The sequence below is a fragment of the Microcaecilia unicolor genome, chromosome 3 (genome assembly GCF_901765095.1).
Source record: "Microcaecilia unicolor chromosome 3, aMicUni1.1, whole genome shotgun sequence".
NCBI classification, from domain to species: Eukaryota; Metazoa; Chordata; class Amphibia; order Gymnophiona; family Siphonopidae; genus Microcaecilia; species Microcaecilia unicolor.
Window position 1 is genome coordinate 461875771 of NC_044033.1, and position 26995 is coordinate 461902765.

A 26995-nucleotide genomic window follows, 5' to 3' on the forward strand; every position below is an offset into this window, starting at 1 on the left:
GGAAAAGGTTCGTTTGCAGATTAATACCTTTCAAATATTTGAACGTCTGGATCATATCACCCCTGTTTCTCCTTTCCTCCAGGGTATACATGTTCAGGTCAGCAAGTCTCTCCTCATACGTCTTGTAACACAAATCCCATACCATTTTCGTAGCTTTTCTTTGCACCGTTTCTATTCTTTTTACATCCTTAGCAAGATGCGGCCTCCAAAACTGAACACAATACTCCAGGTGGGGTCTCATCAATGACTTATACAGGGGCATCAACACCTCCTTTCTTCTGCTGTTCACACCTCTCTCTATACAGCCTAGCAACCTTCTAGCTATGGTCACCGCCTTGTCACACTGTTTCATCACCTTTAGATCCCCAGGAAGGAGCTCCACATCAAGGCTTGTATACCTGCATCTCCTGTGAGTCCAGCATCTCTCCCCTTCTCTTACTTACTCTCTCCATCCGCCTATGGCCTTCCATCTTCTTCCTCTCTCTCTGGTCCCCTCACCCATAGTCTGACTTCTCTCCTATCCCCCTACCCCTGCAGATCTAGCACCTGACCCCTTCCCTCCCTCTTTCTCCCCCCACCCATGGGTTCAGCACATCTCCCTTCTCCCCAATGAGTCCAGGACCATTCCCTCTTCTTCCCTAAGTCCCCCTGGAGTCCAGAACCTCTCCTGCCCTCAGCCCTCCCCCCCCCCCCCCCCCCCCATGAGTCCAGCAACTCTTCCTCTCATTCCCTCAGCCTCTCCTGAGTCCAGTAACTTTCTCTTTATCTCTTAGCCTCCCGCCCCCCCCATGAGTCCAGCACCACTTTCTCTTTTTTTCTAGCCCTCCTTTGAGACCAGCAGTGCTCCTTTTTCCCTCAACCCCTGAGTCCAGCACCTTCTTCTTCTTCTTCTCTTTCTCGTGTGTCTCCTGAATCCAGCACCACTCTCACCTTGTGATTTGGATGCACTGCAGAGAAAACCGTCTCACATCCGAGTTTCAAAAATTGCATTTTGGACATTTTTCAGAGAAAACTGTCCAAATGCTACTTTATGCTATTTTTGAGACTTGTTCTCTTGTGAAAATGAGCCCCTTAGTCATTGGGGAATAAATTTTCTCCCATGGGGATCTAGCTAACTCCATAATTACACAGCTAAATCCCTTTGACTATCAATCCCCTTGTAGGAAGAATTTATTTTTCTCCTAGTGTTCTTGTAATTAAAAATGATTTGGTATGAACATAATGGTAGCTTTTCAGGTGGCATCATGTTTCACATTTATATCTCATATAAACGGTGACTATTTCAAGAAAGTAGCAGTTAGCTCATTACCTTTACACCAGGTGAACTAAATGTGACCACTTGAGTTTCATTAACCAGACTTGTGGTGGTAAACAGCAATGTTTTATCCTCTCCATTTAGGGTAACTGCTATTTGGGGTGTTCCATCAAGAGCCAGGATTCTCCATAAATCCCACTTTTTCTTAACCTTGAACCTCAGGGTGGAGACAAACACATAGGAAGGAGGAAGCCCTTCTGGAAACACATTCCTGGTAAAAAAACAAAATGTGCATGTTTAACAGATCAAAAATATAACACATGAATTATAGGTAGAAGCAATGAAGAAACTAATATTGTTACAGAAACCATGGATTTTAGAAAAAAATACACACAAATAGGTAGAATTACTGTATTTTGGCTTTTCATGCAATGCATCATTATTTAATTCATTGCCAGATATGATAATTCAGTTAGAATAGCTAGGTTTAAAAAAATGTTTGCACAAGTTCCTGAAGGAAATGTCCATAAATCATTATTCAGGTAGATTTGGGGAAAGCCCCTGCTTATCCTAAGGGGTAAGTAGCATAGAATCTATCTACTTTTTGAGATCCTGTAAAATGCATGTAATCTACATTGTCCACTATTGGAAACAGGATAGTAGGCTTGATGGACCTCTTGTCTGACCCAGTATATCAGTTCTTAAGTTTTCATTGTAAAACCCCTAGTGGCGGAGCAAGGTATTACACTTTAAGAAAATGATTTTTCCCAAATAATCTCAATGCCAAATCTGGGAATTTAACATTAAAAATATGTTTATTAAATTACCAATTACTAAATGTTAACCGGTTAATAATTTAATGTTCAAACCCACAGGTATCAAATTTTAGGGTTGCAAAATTTCAACAACTATCCAGCCTATTTTCGAAAGAAATCGCCGGCCATCTTCCGACCCAAATCAGGAGATGGCCGGCCATCTCATGAACCCGGCCAAATCGGTATAATCGAAAGCCGATTTTGGCCGGCGCCAACTGCATTCCGTCGTGGAGCCAGCCAAACTTCAAGGCAGGGTACAGAAGGTGGGGTGGGGGTGGGGCAGGGCTTGGTTACGAGATGGATGGCTTCGTCCGATAGTGGAAAAAAGATGGCCGGCTCTGATGAGCATTTCGCCGGCTTCAATTGCTCCATTTATTTTTAGGACCAAGTCTGAAAAAAGTGCCCCAATTGACCAGATGACCACCGGAGGGAATCGGGGATCACCTCCCTTTACTCCCCCAGTGGTCACCAACCTCCTCCCACCCAAAAAAAATTAAAATAAAACATTTTTTTGCCAGCCTCTATGCCAGCCTCAGATGTCATACCCAGCTCCCTGACAGCAGTATGCAGGTCCCTGAAGCAGTATTTAGTGGGTGCAGTGCACTTCAGGCAGGTGGACCTAGGCCCACCCCCTCCCTGTTACACTTTTGGTGGTATATGTTGAGCCCTACAAAACCCCCCAAAACCCAATGTACCGAGAATTACGGACTGGCGGGTGGAACCGGGAAATCCAAGATGGCCGCACCTCACTAAGACGTGGCGAGTCTCACTCTTACCGTTGAAAGAAATGCCGAAACGCCGAGGTAGAGTGATGGCTAGAGCCTCCCCGTTGCCTCCCTCATTGCCGGGACCTATGGATAGATTTGTGAGACCGACGGGAGCTGCCTCGGAAAGCGGAGTGCTGCCAGCTAGGAACCCCGACGATCTGGAGAACTCGGCTTCCGTTGGCCTTGATGTTACACTAAGCCCCGCCATGTGCTCACCACCTCCCCAGCCGATTGGCGCGAGCTCCTTCCTCCTTGGATCGACAGGGTCTACCCCGGAAGGTATAGAGGGCCCAGAAGAGCGTCGAGAGGAAGCTCGGATAACAGCGGAGCAAGGAATGGAGAGCAATTTGCCCATGGAGACGCCACGGAGTGTGGGGAGAGAAGCCGAGGAAAAGAATGTGACTCCTGAACAGGCTACCATAAAAGGTTAGAATTACCTAAACTGTTAGTAGAAAAACCAAAAGAAGTAACTTTAGAAACACTATGGGACTTGGTATCTAATTTGGGACAGCTTTTTCTGAATCATAGCAATGAGATGTTACCTAAAATAAAATCTTTGGAAACTGATGTACAAAAAAAAGAAGAGGAGCTCAAAGTTTTAGATGAAAAAATTGGAAAATTGGAGGAGAAACTCGATCAAAAAGTTTTGAACTTTGAAACAACCCAATCAATGATGATAAAAGATTTGACCAGTCTTAGGATGAGATCCGAAATGTTTGATAATTACACTAAAATCCATAACTTGAGATTTGTCAACTTTCCTAGAATACATAATGTAGGTCCTCTTGAGATGTTAAAGCGCTATATGCGTGAAATTTTGAACATACCTGAACAAAGTATCCCATCTTTTACCTTGGCTTATTATGTTCCTGGGAAAGAATTGAACCAGACAACTGAAAAACCGACAGACATTTCTCTTTTGCTTGAAACTACTGACTCTGAACTTGCAACGGCAGCCACTTTGGTAGCGACCGTAGCACTATTGACAGACAAGAATTGGATCTTCCGCCTGTTTTTTCATAATAAAGAAAAGTCCTTTTTAGGCTTTAAAATCCTTTTGTTTCCTGATGTCTCTAAGGAGACTAGACGGCGGAGGAAACAATTCCTACTCCTCAAGCCAGAAGTCTTGCACCTGGGGGGGGTACCTTTTTTTTAAGATACCCCTGCAAGTGTATAATAAGACTTGGGGGGGAAGAAATATGTATTTATGGAACCAGCTCATGTGTCTGCACTCATAGCCTCGGCAAATAAGGAAAAGCGATAAGAATTAGGCATCTCCACTTAGTGAATGTGTGATATCTGATGTTTATTTCCTTTGTTTATTATCTCCAGTTGATTTCCTACATATTGGATTTCTAGGATTATGGACTTGAGTCTCTATTCTTTGAAAGTGAATTATTTTATTTTTATTGTATCATTTCCCTTGTTAAAGTTTATTACGTTTGTAGAGACTTTCTAAACAAGAGGTTTCTTGTAAAAATTTTCAATAAATGAATAAATAATAAAAAAAAAACCAATGTACCCACATGTAGGTGCCCCCCTTCACCCCTTAGGGCTATGGTAGTGGTGTAGAGTTATGGGGAGTGGGTTTTGGGGGGGATTTGGGGGGCCTCAGCACACAAGGAAAGGGAGGTATGCACCTGGGAGCAATTTGTGAAGTCCACTGCAGTGCCCCCTAGGGTGCCCGGTTGGTGTCCTGGTATGTCAGGGGGGCCAGTGCACTACAAATGCTGGCTCCTCCCACAACCAAAAGGCTTGCATTTCGCCGGGTTTGAGATGGCCGGGCCTGGTTTCCATTATGGCCAAAAACCAAAGCCGGCCATCTCTAAGCCCGGTGATCTCAACATTTGACCTAAATGTTGAGATTTAGCTGGCGCCAACCGTATTATCGAAAGAAAAGATGGCCGACCATGTATTTGGCCGGCGCCGTTCAATTATGCCCCTCCACGTCTTCAAGAACATCAGATAAGTATGATAGCTTAACAGATACAAAATTTTACTTACAACCATTCATACAAATTTGTTCAAACAAAAGCTAGATTTGTTAAATCATATCTCTCTTTGCTTTCATATTTCATACCTCAGACTCCCAAGGATTCTGCATCAAGTAAGTTATCTCTTACTCTCACTTTCTCTTTATATTTCTCTCATCTGTCTTTCTTTACATTCTTTCCCTTTCTTTGCACACTTTCAGGAAAAATCCCAGTCACTTATCTGTTTTTCCTCTTCCTGGAGCTCTCTTGAATGATGGGTGCCTTTTGACAACAGTTCTTCAGCAAAGATTCTCCTCAGGTAAGTCTGGACAACTTCTTTTTTCTTCCTACTTCCTAACTTTTAAAACTCAAAAAGAGATTCTAGGCCCTAGCTAGGCATAAGCAAATGACACCAGCTTCTTGAATGCGGGTTTATATTCCCTATCTAGCTTTCTCAGAAAATAAAATACATAATCGGATGGCTCCTGACTAAACCCACTCAAGCATTAAGTACAATTTTCTCATATTCACACATTTAACTCTTTTAGTTCACATTTCCCTTCCAAGAACCACCCTTTTCCATGAATATATCAGCTTATACTGGAATAATTTCTTATTCGCAGTTCTAACACTCTTGGCGACAGTATCAGCTGCTTGGTTTGCCAAGGACAGTTAGATTCACTTTAAATAAACCTTTTACTTTTAGATGTCAGTTTCATTTTATAACATAGTTCTAGACAACTGGTTCCAAAGGCAGCAGCCTAAATACATCTGTAAACAGTGAGCTAACTGTCAGTTTTCCCTTTAGACCTATCAACTCCTCTCAGAACTCAGGAGTACCTAGCCTATAGCTTTTCTAATGAGAAATTAATTATTCACACTCTCATAACTTCATAACCTTTGTCAGTGCTCCCAGATGACATTTCCGGTCAGGACATGAATAGCACTCATTCATCCTTACATTACCCTAATTCTAAGGTCTTACTGATAATCAGGGCAAAAACTGTCTCTGTGCAGCCCAGCCCTGATTCACATACATTTCACAGTATAAGCACTCTGGCTATAATACACAAGAAAAATTTCCCAGAGATCTCATTTAATGTAATGTTTCTTCTCATTTGCTTCAGAGTCCACTAATTCCCTGTGGGACTCTCCTCACTCATCCTAAACTCCAGCTGCTCTTCACTATCATTTACCACACTGAAACTTAAAACGAACTCCACTCACACACACCAGTATTCCCCAATTGTTCTCTATTAACCACAAAGCAGAACTCTTCAAAGTAGGCCCAGTTCCTATTAAATTAAACATATTGGGGTGGGGAGTACTATTCAACCAGTGGCAGTCAGTGTTCAGTGATGGCATCTATGTGGTAATGACATTGAATATCTGGGCTCTGTGTGGGATCTGGGCATGCCCTGAATACAGGCTTCCAGGTACAATATTCAGCCTACTGCCTAGTTAGCTAACTGGGTAGCAGACTGAATATTAAGCTAGGCCATCCAGAACCCCCTAAAGAATTGCTCCCTTCTGAACCATCCCACAAGATCTCACCCTCCTTCTCAACCTCATCTCCCAAGAGTAGCCCCTGCCTTGGATCCCTGCCCCTTTATAGGCCCTCAGGATCCCAGATAGTCTAGCAGATAGTTGGGGCAGGAGCGATCAACACTCACTCCTTCCTATGTCAGCTCTGAGTTCAAAATGACTGTGATGACCTCTCACAGCACTACTGATGCAAGGGGTCATGGTAACCATTTTGAACTCAGAGACAGCAAGGTCAGGACTGAGTGGGCATCGATGCTGCCCCAACTACCCACTAGACCATCAGGAACCCTAAGGTAGACAAAGGAGGCTTACAAAGGGATGGGAGGTTCTGGATAGAGGCTGCTCTTGGGGGGAGGGGGGAAGAAGGGTAAGATCTTGTGGGAGATGCAGGGGTAAACTCTTGGAGGATGGGGGTTTGGGAGCAGGATTGGCTGGTATTGCCCTCTACCTGGTTAGCTAACTGGGTACTAGGTGGCAGGCTGAATATCACTGCTGCCCATTTAGCTACCAGCTCTGCCCTTACTCTGTCCCATTTCCACCATTGAACCACCTCAGTACTAACCAGATAGTGCTGAGGTGGTAACAGACAATATTCAGCAGTATTAACAGCTTAAGTGAATATTGGTGAAAGGTCAGCTCAGTGGGATTTAGCTAGACAGATACCTCTCCTGCCCAGTTAAATCCTTTTGAATATCGGACCCATGGTATATAGATTATGGTTTATTATATTTGAAATATTATAATTTATAATAAAATATATCTAAGCAGTTCACAGTATTTTATGTATTTCAAACATTTATTGTAATTCTACTTAAAGGAAAAGAAGGCATAGTTTTGCAAAGAATAGTGTTTTTATTCCAAAATGTAAGACAACTTGTAAAAATGAATCAAAAGAAGAAAGTTCCCAGGCATAAGAGTTGCAGTGTCACCTGATGAATCAGCACCTACAAGTATAGCATCTAGTGCTAGAATGTAGAATTTACAAACCAATCCCACAGAAAAGAAGCAACCACTACTACCAGTATCAGTGCCTCTGCCACACCCCATAGGAGAAAGTCACTACTGAAAGCTGTTTTCCCACTAACAATACAAGAAGCTGATGTTATGGCTCATTACACCTACCCCCACCAACCCTGAAGACTGGTTTGAGGTAGACTTGTGCTGTGTAAGTATATGTGTAACGTATATGGCTATCCTTCTTCACTGGGATTTTTTTTCTCTTGTTTATTAATGGTTAGGGAGATCTGCTCCAACTGACAAGTAAAATGGAGCCAGTGAATGTAAATTAGATATAGCAGGGGTGCTCAATGTTGCTCCTCAAGGTCTGCAACCCAGTTGAGTTTTCAAGATTTACATAAGTACATAACTATTGCCCTACTGGGAAAGACCAAAGGTCCATCAAGCCTTTCTGAGAAGTTCCGAGAGAAGAGGACATTTCTCTGGTAAGTGAATGCTATTTTGCTTTGTGCTTTGGGAACTTAAAGATTGGGGTTTAAAGGAGGAATTGTAGGTTAGTGTTAGGCAAAATAAAAATATAAAAAGGAAATTTTATCAACTAATCTCCATAGTCTTTTCCACTTAGTTTTAAAAACTTTGTACCACAGCATTAACAGCAGGATCTAGTTTGGTATTAAGGGGGAATAAAAAGAGAGAGAGGGAAAAGCAAGCAGGACCTAGTTTCCAACAGTGGCCAATCCAGGTCACAAATACCTGGCAAGATCCCAAAAAAGTACAAAACATTTTATACTGCTTTAATGGAAGTGAATTTTAAAGATTGTTTTTCATCTGTCTTGACCGACCAGTGCACTCGGGGTCTGTACTGTTGATTAGAAGTAATTCTGTTTAAAAATGTTTAACTTTGATTAGGTGAATACAAGTTAGAATGTGCAAGATAAGACACAGCTCTAATTAATTTGGTATGTGAAGAGGAGTATGGCACTTGTTTTCCAGGCCCACCTTGGCCACCTGGACTTGGCGAGCATATGACCACGTTCCCACAGTATGGCTTTTAATAATGGTCTATGGACTTTTCCTTTAGGAAGCCGTCAAAACCTTTTTTAAACTCCACTTAGCTAACCGTTTTTACCACATTCTTTGACAACGAATTCCAGAGTTTAATTACACGTTGAGTGAAGAAAACTTTTCTCTGATTCGTTTTAAATTTACTACATTGTAGCTTCATCGCATGCCCCCTAGTCCTAGTATTTTTGGAAAGTGTAAACAGACGCTTCACATCTACCCATTCAACTCCACTCATTATTTTATAGACCTCTATCACATGTCCCCTCAGCCGCCTTTTCTCCAAGCTGAAGAGCCCTAGCCACTTTAGCCTTTCCTCATTGGGAAGTCGTCCCATCCCCTTTATCATTTTCGTTGCCCTTCTCTGTACCTTTTCTAATTCCACTATATCTTTTTTGAGATGCGGCAACTAGAATTGAACACAATACTCGAGGTGCGGTCGCACCATGGAGCAATACAAAGGCATTATAACATCCTCATTTTTGTTTTGCATTCCTTTCCTAATAATACCTAACATTCTATTTGCTTTCTTAGCCGTAGCAGCACACTGAGCAGAAGGTTTCAACGTATCATCAACGACGACACCTAGATCCCTTTCTTGGTTCGTGACTCCTAGCGTGGAACCTTGCATGATGTAGCTATAATTCGGGTTCCTCTTTCCCACATGTATCACTTTGCACTTGCTCACATTAAATGTCATCTGCCATTTAACCGCCCAGTCTCCCAGTCTCGTAAGGTCCTCTTGTAATTTTTCACAATCCTCCCGCAATTTAACGACTTTGAATAACTTTGTGTCATCAGCAAATTTAATTACCTCACTAGTTACTCCCATCTCTAGGTCATTTATAATGAATATGCATGGAATGTTTCCACTGTTTATGTTTCTGCCAGGTACTTGTGACCTGTTGGAAACAGGATACTGGCCTAGATGGACTATTGGTCTGACCCGGTGTGGCTATTCTTATGTTCTTAGGCTGCAGGCTGGATAGGAGAGGCAAACCTGAACAGAGGAGATACCAGCTGAAAAGTAACAGAAACATTACTGAAGGAAAGGACAGTGAATTTCCTACAATCCAATGCATTCCAAGATCCGAGGCAACATAATTTTACAAAAGGTAAATCATGCCAAACAAATTTGATTGAATTCTTTGACTGAGTGACCAGAGCTGGATCAAGGTGTGCACTAAATGTAATCTACTTGGATTTCAACAAAGCCTTTCACACGGTTCCTCATAGGAGGCTCTTAAATAAGCTTTACAGGCTGAAGTTAGGACCTAAAGTGGTGAACTGGATTAGAAACTGGTTGACAGACTCCAGAGTGTGGTGGTCAATGGAATTCACTTGAAAGAAGGAAAAATGAGTAGCGGAGTACCTCAGGGATCGGTACTGGGGCCGATCATGTTCAATGTATTTGTGAGTGATATTGCTGAAGGGTTAAAAGGTAAAGTTTCCTTTTGGCAGAGGATGCCAAGGTTTATAATAGAGTGGACACCCTGGAGGGAGTGGAAAACACAAAAAGGGATCTGCAAAAGTTAGGAGAATGGTCTAATGTTTGGCAATTAAAATTTAATGCAAAGAAGTGCAAAGTGATGCATTTGGGGAGTAGAAATCCAAGCAAGCTGTATGTACTAAGAGGTGAGAGGCTGATATGCACAGACAGGGAGAGGGACTTTGGGGTGATGGTGTCCGAGGATCTTAAAGTGACAAAAAAGAGTGTGACAAGGTGGTTGCCATAGTCAGAAGGATGCTAGGCTGCATACAGAGAGAAGTAACCAGTAGAAGAAAGGAGGTGTTGATGCCCCTGTACAATTCACTAGTGAGGCCCTACCTGAAGTATTATGTTCAGTTTTGGAGGCCATATCTTGCTAAAAATGTAAAAAGACTAGAAGCAGCTCAGAGGAAGGCAACATAAATGATATGAAGCTTGCGCCATAAGACATATGAGAAGAGACTGGAAGACCTAAACATATATACCCTAGAGAAAAGAAGGGACAGGGAGATATGTTACAAATGTTTAAATACTTGAAAGGTATAAATATAGAAACAAATCTTTTCCAGAGTAGGGGAAATGGTAAAACTAGAGGATATAAGCTGAGGATGGTAAACTTAGGAGTAATGTCAGGAAATTTTTTTTCAAGGAGAGGGTGGTTAATACTTGAAATGCCCTCCCGAGGGAGGTGGTAGAGACAAAAATGGTGATGGATTTCAAAAAGGCATGGGATGAACACAGAGGATCTCTATTTAGAAAATGGGTGGTATTAAACAAAAAAAAAATTAAAGTGACACTTGGGATGGCGATCCAGCTGTGAAGAACTAAAGCTGGTGCTGGGCAAACTTTGTAGGTCTGTGTTCTGTATATGGCAATCCACTTTAGGATGGGCTGGAAAGAGCTTCAATGGCAACTTCAGTAGCTGGAACCAAAGACAGTGTTGGGCAGATTTTCACAGTCTGGGTCCCACAAATGACAACATGGATAGGTTGGGGTGGACTTTGATTCCAATAGCTGGAACATAAGGACAGAGCCGGGTGGACTTCTACGGTCCATGTCCCAGATACACCAAAGAAAGACCATTATAAAGTATGTAATATCACTTTCATTGTTGATTTAATCATGAATTGATAATGAGTGTGACTTTTGGGCAGACTGGATAGACAGTTCAGGTCTTTTTCTGCCATCATTTACTATGTTACTAAGGGGTCCTTTTACAAAGTTGCGGTAAAATGTGTCCTGCGGTAGTGTCAGCACGTCTTTAAGGCATGCGCTGGGCCATTTTTTACCGTGGCTGAGAAAAAGGCTATTTTTTTAATGGGCCGGGAAATGGGTCTGCACTAATAATAAAACCAGCTTGCTCCTATTTATGGCCTGAGCCCTTACTGCCACCCGTTGACCTAGCGGTAAGGGCTCATGCACTGCCCATGTGGTATTCATGCACTGCTCAGCGTGCGCCAACGTGGGAGCACTGCCGGTAACCGCCGGGAATGCCCCCACGGTAGAAAATAGAAAATGATTTTCTACCACGGGATTTGGTGTGCGCCAAACTTAGAATTACCGGTGGGCACACATGCTACCCTGGTGGTAGTGCCGATTGGGTGCATGCTACCCACGCGTTAGCCCTCCTGTGCTTTTGTAAAAGGGCCCCTTAGTTACTATGTTAAAAAGCCTATGACTTCTCCCTGGACTATTGAGGTTTCACTTTTTTTTAAATTTTTTTTGAAGTTTTTGCATGATATTTTCTCAAATTCTGGTATAAGCAAAAATTATTACAGTTTGTAGTGATATTTAGATTAATGCAATGCACTCTATAATGGCTTGCCACTTTCATCCATTAAATGATTACAGTTAATCAAGTCAATGGCAGTTAAGTTTCTCTATTTCACACATCACTGCAATTATATTTTCCCACTCTCAATAAGTGAACACTCCCTGTCAAAAACCCATCCTAAGTACAAGAATCGTCTCCTTGGCTCTAAAGCCCATGTGTTGAATGCATCTTATTTAGTGAGCCTTCTGTCACCCTACACATCCATTCACTTTCTTTGTTCCTTACATATGGATTTTCTGGCACTTCCCCCTCCTTCTCATCTTAAGCTAGATATCATTGAGGATACAGCCTTCTCTTATCTTGGCCTACTACTCTGGAATTCCCTCCCTTCACATATTTACACTGAAACATCTGTTCCTAAATATAAAAAAGCAATTAAGGCCTGGTTATTTCAACTAGCTTTTGCACTTCTGTGTTGAATAGCTCCTAGTTTGATCTGGCACCCCCCTTACCTTCTCCTACTGTGATCCCTTTCATCTCCACTGTCTTTTTTTTCTCCCTGTTGTTTTCCCCACTCTCCTTTCTCTTCCTCTTTCACAGTCATGGCCTTGTCTTCTTTTCCTCCTTATTATTCCTCTTTTTTTTCTTGTCTTCTTTCCCTCCTCATTATTCCTTTTTTTTTTTTTCCCCACTTCCACTTTAATTACCACTTTACTGTGCATTGCACTAAATGTGGTATATCAAGCTCATATAATAATAAATAAATAATGAGATGATAAGATAAGTGGACAAATGAAGCTATGAGTCTTCATAGATATGTGCAGCTAGAAGTAGAAAATAGAGTACTTGTTATATGTTGGGATTGCCTGGTATATGAGCAGTTCTGAGGGCCCCAGGAGAGGGAGATCAAACGTAAGGTATGTAATGTGTATCTTTTACCTAATATGAAGGACTTAGGTAGAGGGATATTAACTTCATATATTCTTGGAGCCCACTAATGAGCAGGAAAGATTTTCTGTAGTCACCTCACAGTTTAGATAGTATTTCCAAAAGTATGCTTTGATATTTCTAGCTGCTACTTGTCCCAAGAGTTCTTGACACAAGAGTTTTTCTCAGAGAGGAATTCAGTAGGAGCTCATCTGCTGTGATTTGAGAAGAATTCCTGTGGTAGCATATGGGTGGGTGTAAAGAGAGTAAGTCTTTAGCACATTCCACATAAACCAATACAGGAAACACCCAAGGTGAATCCCATTCCAAAGAATATATTTGTTAGGTGTAGCAGATAAAGAAACCTTAGGGGCACATTTTCAAAATAGAAAAATGTCTAAAAAATGGCATAAAGTGGCATGGATTTGAGACATTTTTCTCTGCAGTATGTCAAAATCACAAGGGGGCGTATTGGGAGCAGGATTTGGGTATTCCCAAAACTTGGACATTTTTCTGCCATAATGGAACAAATCAAAAATGTTCAGGGCTAAAAGTTAGATGTTTGGGTCTAGACTTGTTTCAATCATGCCTAAGTCACAAAAAAGTGCCCTAAATGATGAGTTAACAACTAGAAGGATTAAGGTGTGACCCTCCCCCTTACTCCCCCAGTAGTCACTACCCCCTCACAACCCCCAAAGTTGTGAAAGAAACAGTACATACTCTTTGACAACTTCAGATGTTATGGCCAGTCCTATTAGAGCAGCAAGCAGTCCCTGGAGTGACCTAGTGGTTGGTGCAGTGTACTGTAGAGAAGGAGACCTAGGTCCACATCTCACTCTGTCACACCAAAAACCAAAACCCTACTGTACCTACATATAGGCGTATTGTAGTGGTGTACAGTAGGGTACAGTAGGTTTTGGATGGGTTTTGGATGGCTCACCAAACAATATAAAGGGGTAACAGTGAGATGTGTTCCTGGGACCTTTTATATGAAGTTCATTGCAGTGCCCCCTAGGGTGCACTACTGCTCTGTTGGGATATCTGTGTGGCTATTGTACTTAGTGACAACCCCCCCCCCCCCCCAAACATCCCAATGACTTGTTTTTGTGCTTTTTTCCCTTGTTTATGTTTTTTATTTCCCCCCCTGAAAATGGTCCTAAAAGATAGATGCACTGAGCACAAAAATGTCTATCAAATGGCCATTTTTATATTTTAAAAAATGGATGTTTTTCTAATTTTAAAATGGCCATGTTCGCTACTGGATCTTTGGACATTTTCTGCAAAATGTCCAAAATCAGATTTAGATGTCATATTGAAAATGCACCTCTTAGTGTGTGAGGATTATTCAGTGATTACACTGTGAACTGTATTAACATTTGGGCATTTCTTGTACTATTTACCAAGCTATTCATATCTATCAAGTATCCCAGTAGACAATTTTTAGTTTGAAGAACTCCAAAAAGTATGTTGTGTGGTCTTCATTGTGCTGGAATATGAAGCAGGATTTCTGACAAGTCTCTGTAAAAATAGCCATATCTTTAATTTCTTAAAGAAGATGTGATTTCTCTCGTAATATAATGTCTTTGGCAATGCATTCCAGTCACATGATATTCATCCTTTCAAAGTCTGCTGTCTAGAGGCCAATAATTTATAATATCTATCTGATGGCATTATTAACAATATTAGGTCCTCAGATCTCAAATGTTTTGCTGGACTTTAAGCAGAAAGCATATCCTATATAATAATTCTCACCTCCAACAGGATGTGCTTGGGACCGTGCCTGCCAGAAGTGGTCTGCTAGGCAGGCACACACTGACCTCAGTGACATCAGTGACAGACAATTTGGCAAAGCAAAACAATCTGAGTGCTGGCCATTAGGACACAGGGTTGATAGGAGAGTTTTAAAAGACTGAAGGAACCCAAAGTGTTAAATGGGGGGAGGGGGGGAGTTCTGAACCACTGAAAGACATGAACATTTGGGAAAGGAAAACAATCTGAATGCTGGCCATTAGGACACAGGGGTACATAGGAGAGTTTTAAAAGACTGAAGGAAACGAAAGTGTTAAACTGGAGAAGGGGGGGGGGGAGTTGTGAATGACTGAAAGACATGCAAATTTGGGACAGGAAAACAATCTCCATGCTGGCCATTAGCACACAGGGGTACACAGGAGAGTTTTAAAAGACTGAAGGAACCAAAAGTGTTCGGGGGGGGGGGGGGGGGGGGACAAGTTCTGAATGAATGAAAGAAATGAAAATTTACGAGAGGAACACAATCTGAATGCCGGGCATTCGTACACAGGGTAGATAGGACACTTTTTTTAAAAAATGAAGGACGTGAAAGTATTACATCTTGGGGGAGGGGTGAGGAGGAAAGCGGTGGGGTATCCGGATACTGGGCGTTAGGGCCACGGGGGTACATAGACTTTTGAAAGCCTTAAGGAACCCAAAGTGTGGGAAGGAGGAGGAAAAGGAGGGGAGGGAACGGGGTGAGGGGCATTAGGAACAGGGGAGGGGGCCCTGTCACACACTCTCATTCTCACACACACACACTGTCACACAGACAGTCTCACTCTGTCACACACCTGCACATTCACTCTGGCTCTCTCTCTCAAACATACACACTCCCAGGAAAACCTTGCTAGCGCCCGTTTCATTCGTTCCAGAAACGGGCCTTTTTTACTAGTTACATATATAATTTGGTCCTAATCCACAAATATATTTAGACACTGTAATTAACAATTTAAATGTAATTCTTACTTTCACTGAGAGACAACGGAGCTCAACCAATATCTATTTATTTATTTGACATTTTTATAATTGTAGCAGCTGTATTCTAGTCCAATCACAATCTAGCACAGTTCTTCTTTGAGAGGCCTATATATACCAGATTGCAGTCATCCTGCTGAGAGATTATTAAAGCCTGAATCACTTCCCTCAAAACTTCCTCCCCTGGGTAAAATCTAATTTTTGCCTAATCAATCTTAAATTCAAGAATGAATTTTTAACCTCCATATTTACTTGATTTTTGATAGTCAAACAAATGGCAATAACAACTCTCAGACTGAACACAAACATCTTATTGGACCAAATTTCCCATTATTACTAGCCCTTGAGAGGGAAATTCACTCTTAACTTACATATATATATATATATATTTTTTTTTTTTATTATTTTTTTTTTGCTGGATTAAGGATTAAAAACTTGCCTACTATCTGACCAAATTATCTCCATACACTGCACAAATTTGCCATATGTCTTTTCTAGAATAGACTCTACCAGTGAAATTATTTGAACATCATCAACACATCAGTATTAAGTCAAACCCAAAGTTTCCATTAGCACACTTAAATATTGCAAATATACTTTGAACAGCGTAGTGGACAAGGGAGATCCCTGAGGAATTTCACAATGCACAATCCAAGACTTTGATGTATTAATTCCTCTCTTTACTGAACATGAGTGAAAGTCTAGAAGTCAATTGAAAACTACCCTTGATATTCCATAGATGACAATTTGTCTAGTAAAATCCCATTATTTTTAGCATCAAAAGTTGAACACATAGCAACTTGAACCAGCAAAACTGCAATCCCCTTATCTCTCAACATCCTTTTTTCTCCAAAACTGTTACTATCACTGATTCTATACTGTAATTTTGCCTAAACCCCAGTTGTGTTATAGCCAAATATCTAAAGTATCCATATGAATTAACTGTCCACAAACTATAGTTTCTACAATTTTTGATAAAAATGATAAATTGAAAATAGGATAATTTACACACACCGCCTTTTGCAAAGCTGCGCAAGTGGCTGTCTATGTGGTAATGCCATCACAGCCCATTCAAAGTGAATGGGCTATGTCAGCATTAGTGCGTGGCAGCCGCTAACACAACTTTGTATAAGATGGGGACAGTTTGATCTGTCTCCTTTACTATCTTTAAACAATGGCTTAATTAGGATCTGTTTAAGGGTACTTGGGCAACCACTCTAATCCAAAACCATATTCAAAAGAAAATGAATTTTGAGACTGAATGCAGCTGAGAACCGATATATGGAGAGTGATGAGTACAAGGTGGACAACTGTTCTGTATTCACAGAAAAAAAAATTTCCTGTAGAAGAACCTCTGTCAGCTGACAAAGGTATATATGAGAGTGGAGTAGATATTGCTCTGTTCACAGAAAAAAGGGTGTATGAGGAACTGGAAAAGCTGAAATTGGATAAAGCCATGGAGCTGAATGAGATACACCCAAGGATATTGAAACAGCTCAAAGAAGTTCTGGTGGACCCTATTAACGATTTGTTTAACAGATCCTTGGATTCAGGGGAAGTTCCATAGGATTAGAGAAGAATGATGTGGTCCCTCTCCACAAAAATGGTGACAGAGAAGAAGTGGTAAACTACAGGCTGGTAAGCTTCACTTCAGTGGTTGGAAAAATAATGGAGATGCTGCTGAAGGAAAGGATAATAAAATCCAATGGCTTACGAGTTCCAAGGGAATACTGTTTTACCAAAGGAAAATTGTGTCAAACAAATCTTATTGATTCCTTTGACTGGATGACCAGAGAACTGGTGTAATGCCTCAAGGATCAATATTGGGGACGATTGATCAAGGGTTAAAAGGAAAAGTTTGCCTTTTTGCAAATGACACAAAATTTTGCAACAGAGTAGACATCCCGGAGAAAGTGGACAATATGAGAAGTTCTTCCATAATTCAGAAATATTTATCAAATAAATATATTTCTGAATTATGAAAGATCTCAGATTGTGATTGAATTCTTAGTGTAACCCACTTTGATTCCTGTTGGAAATATGTGGGATATAAAAAACGGGAATGGAATGGAATTGTACAGGGTCATTAACACTTCTTTTCTTCCACTGTATATGCCTCTCTCTGTGTAGCCTAGCATCCTTCTGGCTATGGCCACCACCTTGTCACATTGTTTAGTTGCCTTAAGATCCTCCAACACTACTACCCCATGGTCTGTCTCCCAGTCTGTGCTTATCAGCCTCTCATCCCTTAGAAAATACATCTCTTTTAGGTTTCTATACCCCATGTGCAACTCTCTGCACTTCTTACGCCAGACATTAGACTATTCTTCTAATCTTTCTAGATAACAAGTTGTTGCTGAAGCCCCATTTGGAGTATTGTGTTTAATTTTGGAGGCCAAATCTCACTAAGGACATCATAAGACTTGAGGCAGTTCAGAAGAAGGAGACAAAAATGATATAGGGCTTGTGTCAAAAGATGTCTTAAAACAGACTTGAAGACCTGAATATGTACACCCTAGAGCAAGGGTTCTCAACCCAGTACTTGGGACACACCTAGCCAGTCAGGTTTTCAGGATATCTACCATGAATATGCATGAGATAGATTTGCATAGAATGGAGGTAGTGCATGCAAATTTAACTTGTGTATATTCATGGTGGATATCCGAATATATGAGTGGCTAGGTGTGTCCTGAGGATCGGGTTGTGAATCCGTGCCCTAGAGGAAAGGAGGGATGTAGGGATATGATATAGATATTTAAATACTTGAAATGTTTTAACATGCAAACTAATCTTTTTCAAAGATGGGGAAGCACAGAAAGGGTGGTGGATGCCTGTAATGCCCTCCCCAGGAGAAGTTGTGAAAACAACAGTGACAGAATTCAAGAATGTGTAGGATAAACACAGAGGATCCCTATATAGAAAAAGGATGGCATTAAATTAAAACAAAACTTAAATGGCCTCATAGCTAGCTTGGGTCCTCTAAATGGCAAAGACAAATCAGGATCAAGACTGGAGTGAGCTTTGATGGCAACTCCAGTAGTTGTGAAGTAGGACAGATACCAGGCAGACTTCTACAGTGTGTGTCCCAAAATTGGCAGGAAGAGAAAGAGATTATGTATGTGTACATCATATCACATTGAAAGCACATGCTATGATTGCAAGTACTACATATGTGGGGGAGGGGTAGAATCATAAAGTTGATATTTGAGAATAAATGATGCTAGTTAGTGGTGGGGGAGGAGAAGACATTCTTTGGATTGAAAACAATGGTATCAAGAGGGGAAGACATTTTGAGGGTTGAAAGCAAAAGTATCATGGTATTATGTTCTTAGATTGCATCATATAACAGCCTATATGAGGCTGACAAGGTGGCAAGTTGCTGACTGCCCTATTTATGATGCCAGTGCTTAATCATGAAGAAGTAGAATCTATGCAGAGTGCCAGATATAACTCTGGCCACCCTGTTGGGCAGTCTGGATGAACCATGCAGGTCTATATCTACCAGGGGTGCACTAACAATGATCTCGACCCCCGGGCAGTAAAAGTCATTGGGCTCCCCTGGCTGCTGTCCGCCACACCACCACCATGCTGCCGCCACCCCCCACACACACTACAGCCCTCGTACCACTGCAGCTGCCGCCCCCCTCCTGCATACTACAGTACCCCCAGCCTCAGTGGGCCCTTCCCGGTCCTACCTTAAAGGGCCCTGGTGGTCTAGTGGCTTCTTCGGGAGCAGGAAAGAACCCCACTCTTTCCTGCCCACTACCACTATTCTGCCCGGCACTGCCGTGTTTCCAAAATGGGTGCTAAGACTTCCCGTGGTGTTCTTGTGGGTCTTGACTGTCTCGCAAGACTGCCGCAGGGAGTCTTGGCAGCCATTTTTAAAACACAGTGCCAGGCAGAATAGCAGCAGTGGGCAGGAAAGAGTGTTCTTTCCTACTATCGCAGAGTCCACTAGAACACCAAGGCCCTTCAAGGTAGGACTTGGGAGGGCCCACTGAAGCTCAGGGGGTTGTATTGTGCTGTGACGGCGATAGAGGGAGAGTTTCTGGGCTCCCCAGAGCTCCTGAGTTCTCAGGCACTGCCCTTTGCCCGGTCAGTCCACCCCTGATACCTACTGGCATTTACTACACATGCTAAGACACCAACCGGGCACCCTAGGGGACACTGCAGTGGACTTCAGAAATTGCTCCCAGGTGCATAGCTCCCTTACCTTGGGTGCTAAGCCCCTCAACCCCCCCCCCAAAAAAAAACCCACTCCCCACAAATGTACACCACTACCATAGCCCTAAGGGGTGAAGGGGGCACCTACATGTAGGTACAGTGGGTTTCTGGTGGGTTTTGAAGGGCTCACATTTACCACCACAAGTGTAACAGGTAGGGGAGGGGATGGGCCTGTGTCCACCTGCCTGAAGTGCATTGCACCCACTAAAACTGCTCCAGGGACCTGCATACTGCTGTCAGGGAGCTGGGTATGACATTTGAGGCTGGCAAAAAAAAAAAATGTTAAGTTTTTTTTTAGGGTGAGAGGGGGTTGTGACCACTGAGGGAGTAAGAGGAGCTAATCCCTGATTCCCTCTGGTGGTCATCTGGTCAGTTTGGGCACCTTTTTGAGGCTTGGTCGCAAGAAAAATGGACCAAGTAAAGTCAGCCAAGTGCACGTCAGGGACGCCCTTCTTTTTTCCATTATCGGACGAGGACGCCCATGTGTTAGTCACGCCCCAGTCTCGCCTTCGCTACTCTGCCGACACCCCCCCCCCCCCCCCCCCCCCGTGGACTTTGGTTGTCCCCACGACGGAAAGCAGTTGAGTGCTCCCAAAATCGGCTTTCGATCATGCCGATTTGGGCGACCCTGAGAGGACACCCATCTCTCAAATTGTGTTGGAAGATGGGCACCCTTCTCTTTCAAAAATAAGCCTGATATTGTTCTATAATTTTGTAAATAAAACACATTTATAGTATAACTAAAGATCTGTACTTTCTGGGTCATCTACTAGAAAACATTGTCAGTAATGAAATATAATTCAGTCATGTACCTTGTAAGTTCAGTTAGATCGACTAGTGATGTTACTTCATAAGCTTTCGTATTAGGTGAGGAGCCTTCAATTGTAACAGCTTTTTTCTTTTTTATCCCTAACCCTAAAAGAATATCAAATCCTTTTTCATCCCGGGCTGCCACAGGAATTCTTGTTGGGCAAACAGATTCTGTAAAAAGAAAGAAAGAAAGTTAAATAAATATTTATTACTAGCTAGTAGGGCAACCAGAAATGTTTTAATTCATGTTGTTTCCTGTGTCATTTATGGACATTTTCATCTTACTGAAAATACTGCACATTCTTTGAAAATAGTGAGCACCCTATGGAAAGAGGGTGCACTATTTCAGAAAGAGGGCACAATATTTTTCTAATAGGGCTAACATGCGGACTTTAAGCATGCACAGTAGTTCACTTATGTGTGATGGTTCCACTATCGGGAAAGAGTGTGCTTTTTCTAAAATATTGTGTCCTCTTTCACATACCCCCGGATTCTGTATATGGTCCCCAAAGTTGTGTGCAACTTAATTGATCAATGAGTCCTTAACTAGCAATAATTGGCAATAAAAATCAATTATTGAAGTTAATTGGTATCAGAATTTGCACGTGCTAACTCCCGCAGTCTGAATATCACAATACTCAACTACTGGCCAGGTCTTAATGACCACCTTAAATTTGGTAAAAGACAATTCAGCTCAAATTTCAAGATAGAGACTGTTCCAGGTGGTGGGGGAAGAAAATAAAAGGGCCTTTTTTATTTAAACAAAAATTGCCCACCCTGTATGGAGGCAAAGGTATGCACATCGTTCTACAGCAGGAGTATTTTTAACAACATTTTCACAGCAGCATTCCCAGTGTGGGTTTAGGCCTGGGAAGGCATTTACATTCTCAAAACTAGATACATTGTTTTGGATAGAAAAAAAAATACCCAGAAAAATTATTTGCAAATCTCAGCAGGTAAGGATGGGCATTCTTTAGCATATTCAGAATCAATTTAATACACATACCGTTGATTTTCATCCATTAAAAATTTTACCACACATTTAACATTTTGTAATAACTCAATTGTGTCAAACAAATGAAAAAAAAAATGCAAAAATAATTTTGAAAAGACCAAAAATCCCAAGACAAACTGAAACATTTATCCCAGTGCACATTTTTCTGGGGCAAATTTCAAAGGAAAAATCTACTCATACATTCCTTCTAAGACCTGGTGCAAAATCCATATGTACATTGCACCTGCCCACACAGTTTTGAAAACTGATCTAGCTAAAACTTTGTGGTATGTTTTAAGGGGGTAATCATTTATCGGATAGCGATATTGTTTATTAGAACCAAGAAAAGATTTATCACAAGGAGAAGCCTAGTAGTTAGAGCATCAGGCTGACAACCAGCAAACTAGGTTCAAAACTCACTGCTCTTCCTTGTGATTTTGGGCAACATATTTAACCCTCTGTTGCATCAGGTAGAAAATTAAGGGCCCTTTTACTAACAGGAAAAATCATTGTTTAGCGAAAGGATAGCAATTTCTCCCGTGTCTATGCTGTGACACTTCAATGCATTATTCCAATACTATAACTCTTTGATGGCGTTGCATTGACATTCTTTTGGACTACTGAATTTTTATCCTGAATTGTCCATTGAATAGAACTGTTTGACTCCTGAAGCAGGCACCTTCAGCGCAGAAATGCAGAACTGCGTCGAGTCTATAAATCTACTGTATATTTTAATAAATGTTTGTCCTTGTGTTGGAATCTGATTGGTCTTCTCCCATTCTTTTTTTTTTTCTTGTTTTCCTCATGTGTCCCACTCCATGGCAGTTCTGAGTGCCACATACATCCTCTATCCTGTCCCCTCCCTATTGTTTATCTGTCAATCTGCTTGTCCTGCATCTAGCAGATGATAGCAGATAAAGACTGAACTGGCCCATTGTGTAATCCTCCTGGACCCAACTTCCATGCTGTCATCACTCTCTGCCTATAGGACAGTGGCAAATCCAGAAATCTAACCCAATATACTATACAATACAATTTCTCAGGGCCGGTCTTAGCAATTGCAGGGCCCTGTGCAGACCAGTTTGGTGCCCCCCCCCCCCCCCCCGTCCCCGTCCCCGTCCCACCTAGCCCCACCTCTTGTTGACAAGATGTGTTTTAAATATTGACTTATTTTAAACTAGTAAAAAAGGCCCATTTCTAACACAAATGAAACGGGCGCTAGCAAGGTTTTCCTCGGAGTGTGTATGTTTGGGAGAGTGTATGTGAGAGTGACTGTGTGAGAGACAGAGTGAAAGTGTGAGTGTGTGTGTGTGTGTGAGAGAGAGAGTGAGTCTGGGTGTGAGTGTGTCTGTGAGAGAGTGTGTGTGTGAGAATGAGAGTGTGTGCAAGTGCATATGTGACACACAGTGTGAGAGAGAGTGTGTGTGTGTGTGTGTGTGTGTGTGCGAGAGAGAGAGTGTGTGTGAGACACAGATTCTCTATGAGAGTGAGTGTATGAGACCAAGCGAGTGTGTGAGTGACTGTGTGACACATAGAGAGTGAATGTGATACAGTGTGAGACAGTATGTGAGAGTGAGAGTCAGAAAGACTTTGTGAGAGAGAGTGTGTGTGTGACAGAGATACCTCCCTTCCTGTGTCTCTGTAGTGTCAGCCCCCCCCCCCTTTGTTTCTGGTGTCTGAGATTCCCGCCACTGCACCCAAGCAATTGGTGTGCTGGAGGAGGGGGAGGGGGGATGTGTTGGGGGGGGTTCAGGTTGGAAGAAGAGGGGTGCGGGGGGTTCAGGAAGCGGTACGGGGGTCTGGAAGTGCTGCGAGATGAGTGAGTGAGTGTGTGGGGGGGCGGTTTATCAAGTGTTTCCACATGAGTGTGTGCGTGGGGGGGGGGGCTTCAGGAAGCGCTGCCAGATGAGCGAGAGTGTGGGGGGGGTTCAGGAAGTGGTGCGATATGAGAGACTGAGTGTGTGTGTGTGTGTCTGTGTGTGTGGTGTGGGGGGGTTGCCACATGAGTGAGTGAGTGTGGATGTGGGGGGCAGGGATTTCAGGAAGCGCTGGCAGATGAGAGAGAGAGAGAGTGTGTGTGTTGGGGGGGGGCGTTGAGGAAGTGTGGCCAAATGAGAGTGAGTGTGTGGGGGGGGGAGGTCAGGAACCACAGCCAGATGAGTGAGTGTGGGGGGGGGCAGGGGTTTCAGGAAGCGCTGGCAGATGAGAGTGTGTGTGTGTTGGGGGGGGCGTTGAGGAAGTGTGGCCAAATGAGAGTAAGTGAGTAAGTGTGGGGGGGGGGGTAAGGAAGCGGTGCCAGATGAGAGTGTGTGTGTGTGTGTGTGTGTGTGTGTGTTGTATGGTTCAGTTTTTGGGGGGGAGGGAGGATCCTGCTTTTAAGAAGAAGGAATGAAGCGCCTCCTCCGCACGATGCCCCCCCTCCCGCCGCCATCCCACCCACGGCGATGCACCCAGCCGCCGCCATCCCACCCACCATGGCCATCGCACCCACCGTTGCGTAGTTTTGCTGGCGGGGGACCCAAAATCCCCCCAGCAGTAGTCCTGTGTGTGTGCTGAGTGAGTCTGACTCCTCCAGCGATCTTCGGCGTTGCTAGCCTGTGCAGGACGGGGTTCTGTGCGTCTGATGTCCTGCACGTGCAGGATGTCAGACGCACAGAAGCCCTGCCTGCACAGGCTAGCAACGCCGAAGATGACGCTGTAGTCAGCAGACAGGACTTGTGCTGGCGGGGTTTCGGGTCCCCCGCCGGCAAAGCAACGCGAAGGTGGGTGGCTTAGGAGGGGGTTGTTGCGGGGGGGTGTTGGACCTCCTTCTTTTGACCTGCAGCTTTGGGGGGGGGCGGGGCGGGCGGATCTACCATTATGTGGGCGGGGCTTCTAGTTTTTGAGGTTTGGCACGCGGGCGGGGGGGGTGTTGGATGTCGGAACAGTGGTCTTGGTTTCCGTTTCCGCGGGTGGGTCGGCAGGGGGTGGGTGTGATCCGTTTGTTTAGTAAAAAAAATTTTTCCGCCCTCGACGTCATGACGTTTGACGCAAGGGCGGGGCATGGGTCTGTGGGGTGGCTTCACCACCATGAATCCATGAACTGTTCTGGGAGTCTGAGTGACTTCAGTGACGTCAGTGTCCTCAGAACGTTGAGGGTGCGTTTTATTATAGTAGGTAAGGACAAATCAAGCAAAATTTGTTCAGAAAAACTAATTCAAATATGTAGAATACTATCACAGGAAACCTTTGGGTTTAAAAAGCAAAACCATGTGCATGTAAGGACTAGATAAATTAATTAAAATGAATCCGCTTAATATGTAATATTTGGTAGTATTAATGAAACAGTGATTGAATATTCACATAGCAATGAGCCTGAGCCAACAGATTTGTTTTCCACTGAACATAATTAACTTTGTATGAACTTGGCTGCTAATAGTGTGCTGAACTGGACAATGTTGGCACATTTAGCTACACCCCTTTTACCAGCCATGGTGCATATAAACAATAATCATTGAAAATATTACGCCAGTACAGGAGAAGAAAAATAGCTTGTCTTTTTTCATTATAAATAATTTCTGTAAGCTGTTACAGCTCCTGTATACCCAAAATGACACAAACCAAATTAGCATACAGACTCTGCATGCAGCACAATACCAGAAAAACAGAAAGAAACACATTGCTTTACATTGCAAAATAAGACAACAGATGTAAATTCTCAAATTGGACCTATTCCAAACACTAAAATGAAAATAAAATGATTTTTTTTCTACCTTTGTTGTCATGTGACTTTGTTTTTCTGATCATATTGATCCAAGTCTCTGATTCTGCTGCTCTCTATCTGTTCCCTTAACTCCATTTCCAGGGCTTCTTTTCCATTTATTTCTTTACTTTCCTCCTTTCTTCTTCATTTCTTGCCCTACATCCATAGGTAAAAGCTAGGTCCTCTGCGGACTTGACTGGAGGAGGTATAGAGTAGAACCAACTTTTGCCTATTTTCTCTATCCATGTGCAGTTTTTCTCCTCTTTTCCCTTTCCCTCATTTCCATCAGTATGCATCTCCTTCCTCATTCTTCTCTCCCCTCCATCCATATGCATCTCCTTCCTCTCTCTTCCCTCTCATCCATCCATGTCCACCATTTTTTCTCTCCCCCTCCATGTCCAGAATTTCTCCTCTCTCTCCTCCCCTCCATCCATGTTCATCTCACTTCCTCTCTCTTCCCTCCCCTCAATTCATGTTCAGCATTTCAACTCTCTCCCCTCCCCTCCATCTATGTCCAGAATTTCTCCTCTCTCCCCTAAATCCATGTGCATCTCCTACTCTGTCTTCTCTCCCCTACATCCATTTCCAGCATTTCAACTCTCTCCCCTCCCTTCCATCCATGTGCATCTCCTTTCTCTCTCTTCCCTCCATCCGTGTCCAGAATTTCTCCTCTCTCCACTAAATCCATGTGCATCTCCTCCTCTGTCGTCCCTCCCCTCCATTCATGTCCAGAATTTCTCCTCTCTCCCTTCCCCTCCATCCGTGTGCATCTCCTTCCTCTGTCTTTCCTTCCCTGCCCTCCACTCCATCCATATCCAACATTTTTCCTCTCTTCCCTCCCATCCATCCATGTGCATCTCCTTCCTGTCTTCCCTATCCTCCATCCATGTCCAGCATTTCTCCTGCCCTTCCCTCCATCCATCCATATCCAGCAACTCTCCCCTGCCCTCCCCTCCCGTCCATGTCTAGTGACTCGCCCCAGCCCCCACCTGCCCCCTTTTCAGCCCCGAGTTCCAGTTCCAACCCCAGCCCCACCTGCACACCTCTTCTCCCACAACATTCCCCTTTTCGTTCCTGCTACCTTGCATTTAAATCTTTTATTTTACCTCAAGTCGCAGCAGCGACAGTGAAGGCAGCAGGCTTGCCTCCAGCCTTCCTTTCCCTCTTAGTTGTCCCATCCGCGCGGAAATAGGAAATTAAATCAGAGGAAGGCAGGACACAGAGGAAAGGGAAGCTTGAGAAAAGGTATCCACAAGCAGTATGGTTCACCCACCCCCTGGTCTTGAGGAACTTAACATGTGCTCTATATGTAGGCCCCTCTCCAGGGTACACCTCTTAGACAGAGAGATTACTTGATTCCAAGACTAAATCCCACAGACCTTCTGTAAACCCTGGAATGTATTCTCTAGTAGGAGAAAGGAATTTTTTATTTTAGGCCCCAAGAGGTATGACTAACAAACTCAAGCAGATACTTCAGACAAAATTGTGGTGTTCCAAAATAAAGGTCTTTATGGGGAAAGGTTTCTGCAATCAAGACAGTTCAATTGATAAAAGTTGAAATTGCAGATTCACAAAAAGCAGAACAAGTTATTTATCCTTACAGTATTTCTATATACTTCCATTCCTTGGACTGGCTACCTGACTCTTGAAGGGCCCTTTTTGGTATTTAATATTCCAAATGGTTGAATCACCTTTCATTCCTTTTCAGCCTCACCTCTGCATTATTTTGTACTCCTTTTCTTCTTTCACCTTCCACACGGCTGGGTCCCTCTAGATATATACTGCTAACTATGCCTGTGTAGATCTTTGTTCACTCCTGGAACTCAGATCACCATCCTCTCTCTCCATGTAGAAACAGTCCTAGAGTGAGTGATTTAGAGGGGTATTCATCAATC

General features: G+C 42.9%; 1 protein-coding gene across 2 annotated transcripts in view; it reads right to left on the bottom strand.

The window, feature by feature from the left end:
* Window positions 1-26995, bottom strand: part of COL21A1 (collagen type XXI alpha 1 chain) — a 353696-nt gene that overhangs the window by 255540 nt on the left and 71161 nt on the right. For both annotated transcript variants that reach the window (XM_030198983.1, XM_030198984.1), the window contains exons 4-5: window positions 20367-20535; window positions 1310-1526 (exon numbers count right to left, since the gene is read on the bottom strand). In XM_030198983.1, coding sequence (XP_030054843.1) covers window positions 1310-1526; window positions 20367-20535 — 386 coding nt within the window. The remainder of the gene's footprint in view (window positions 1-1309; window positions 1527-20366; window positions 20536-26995) is intronic.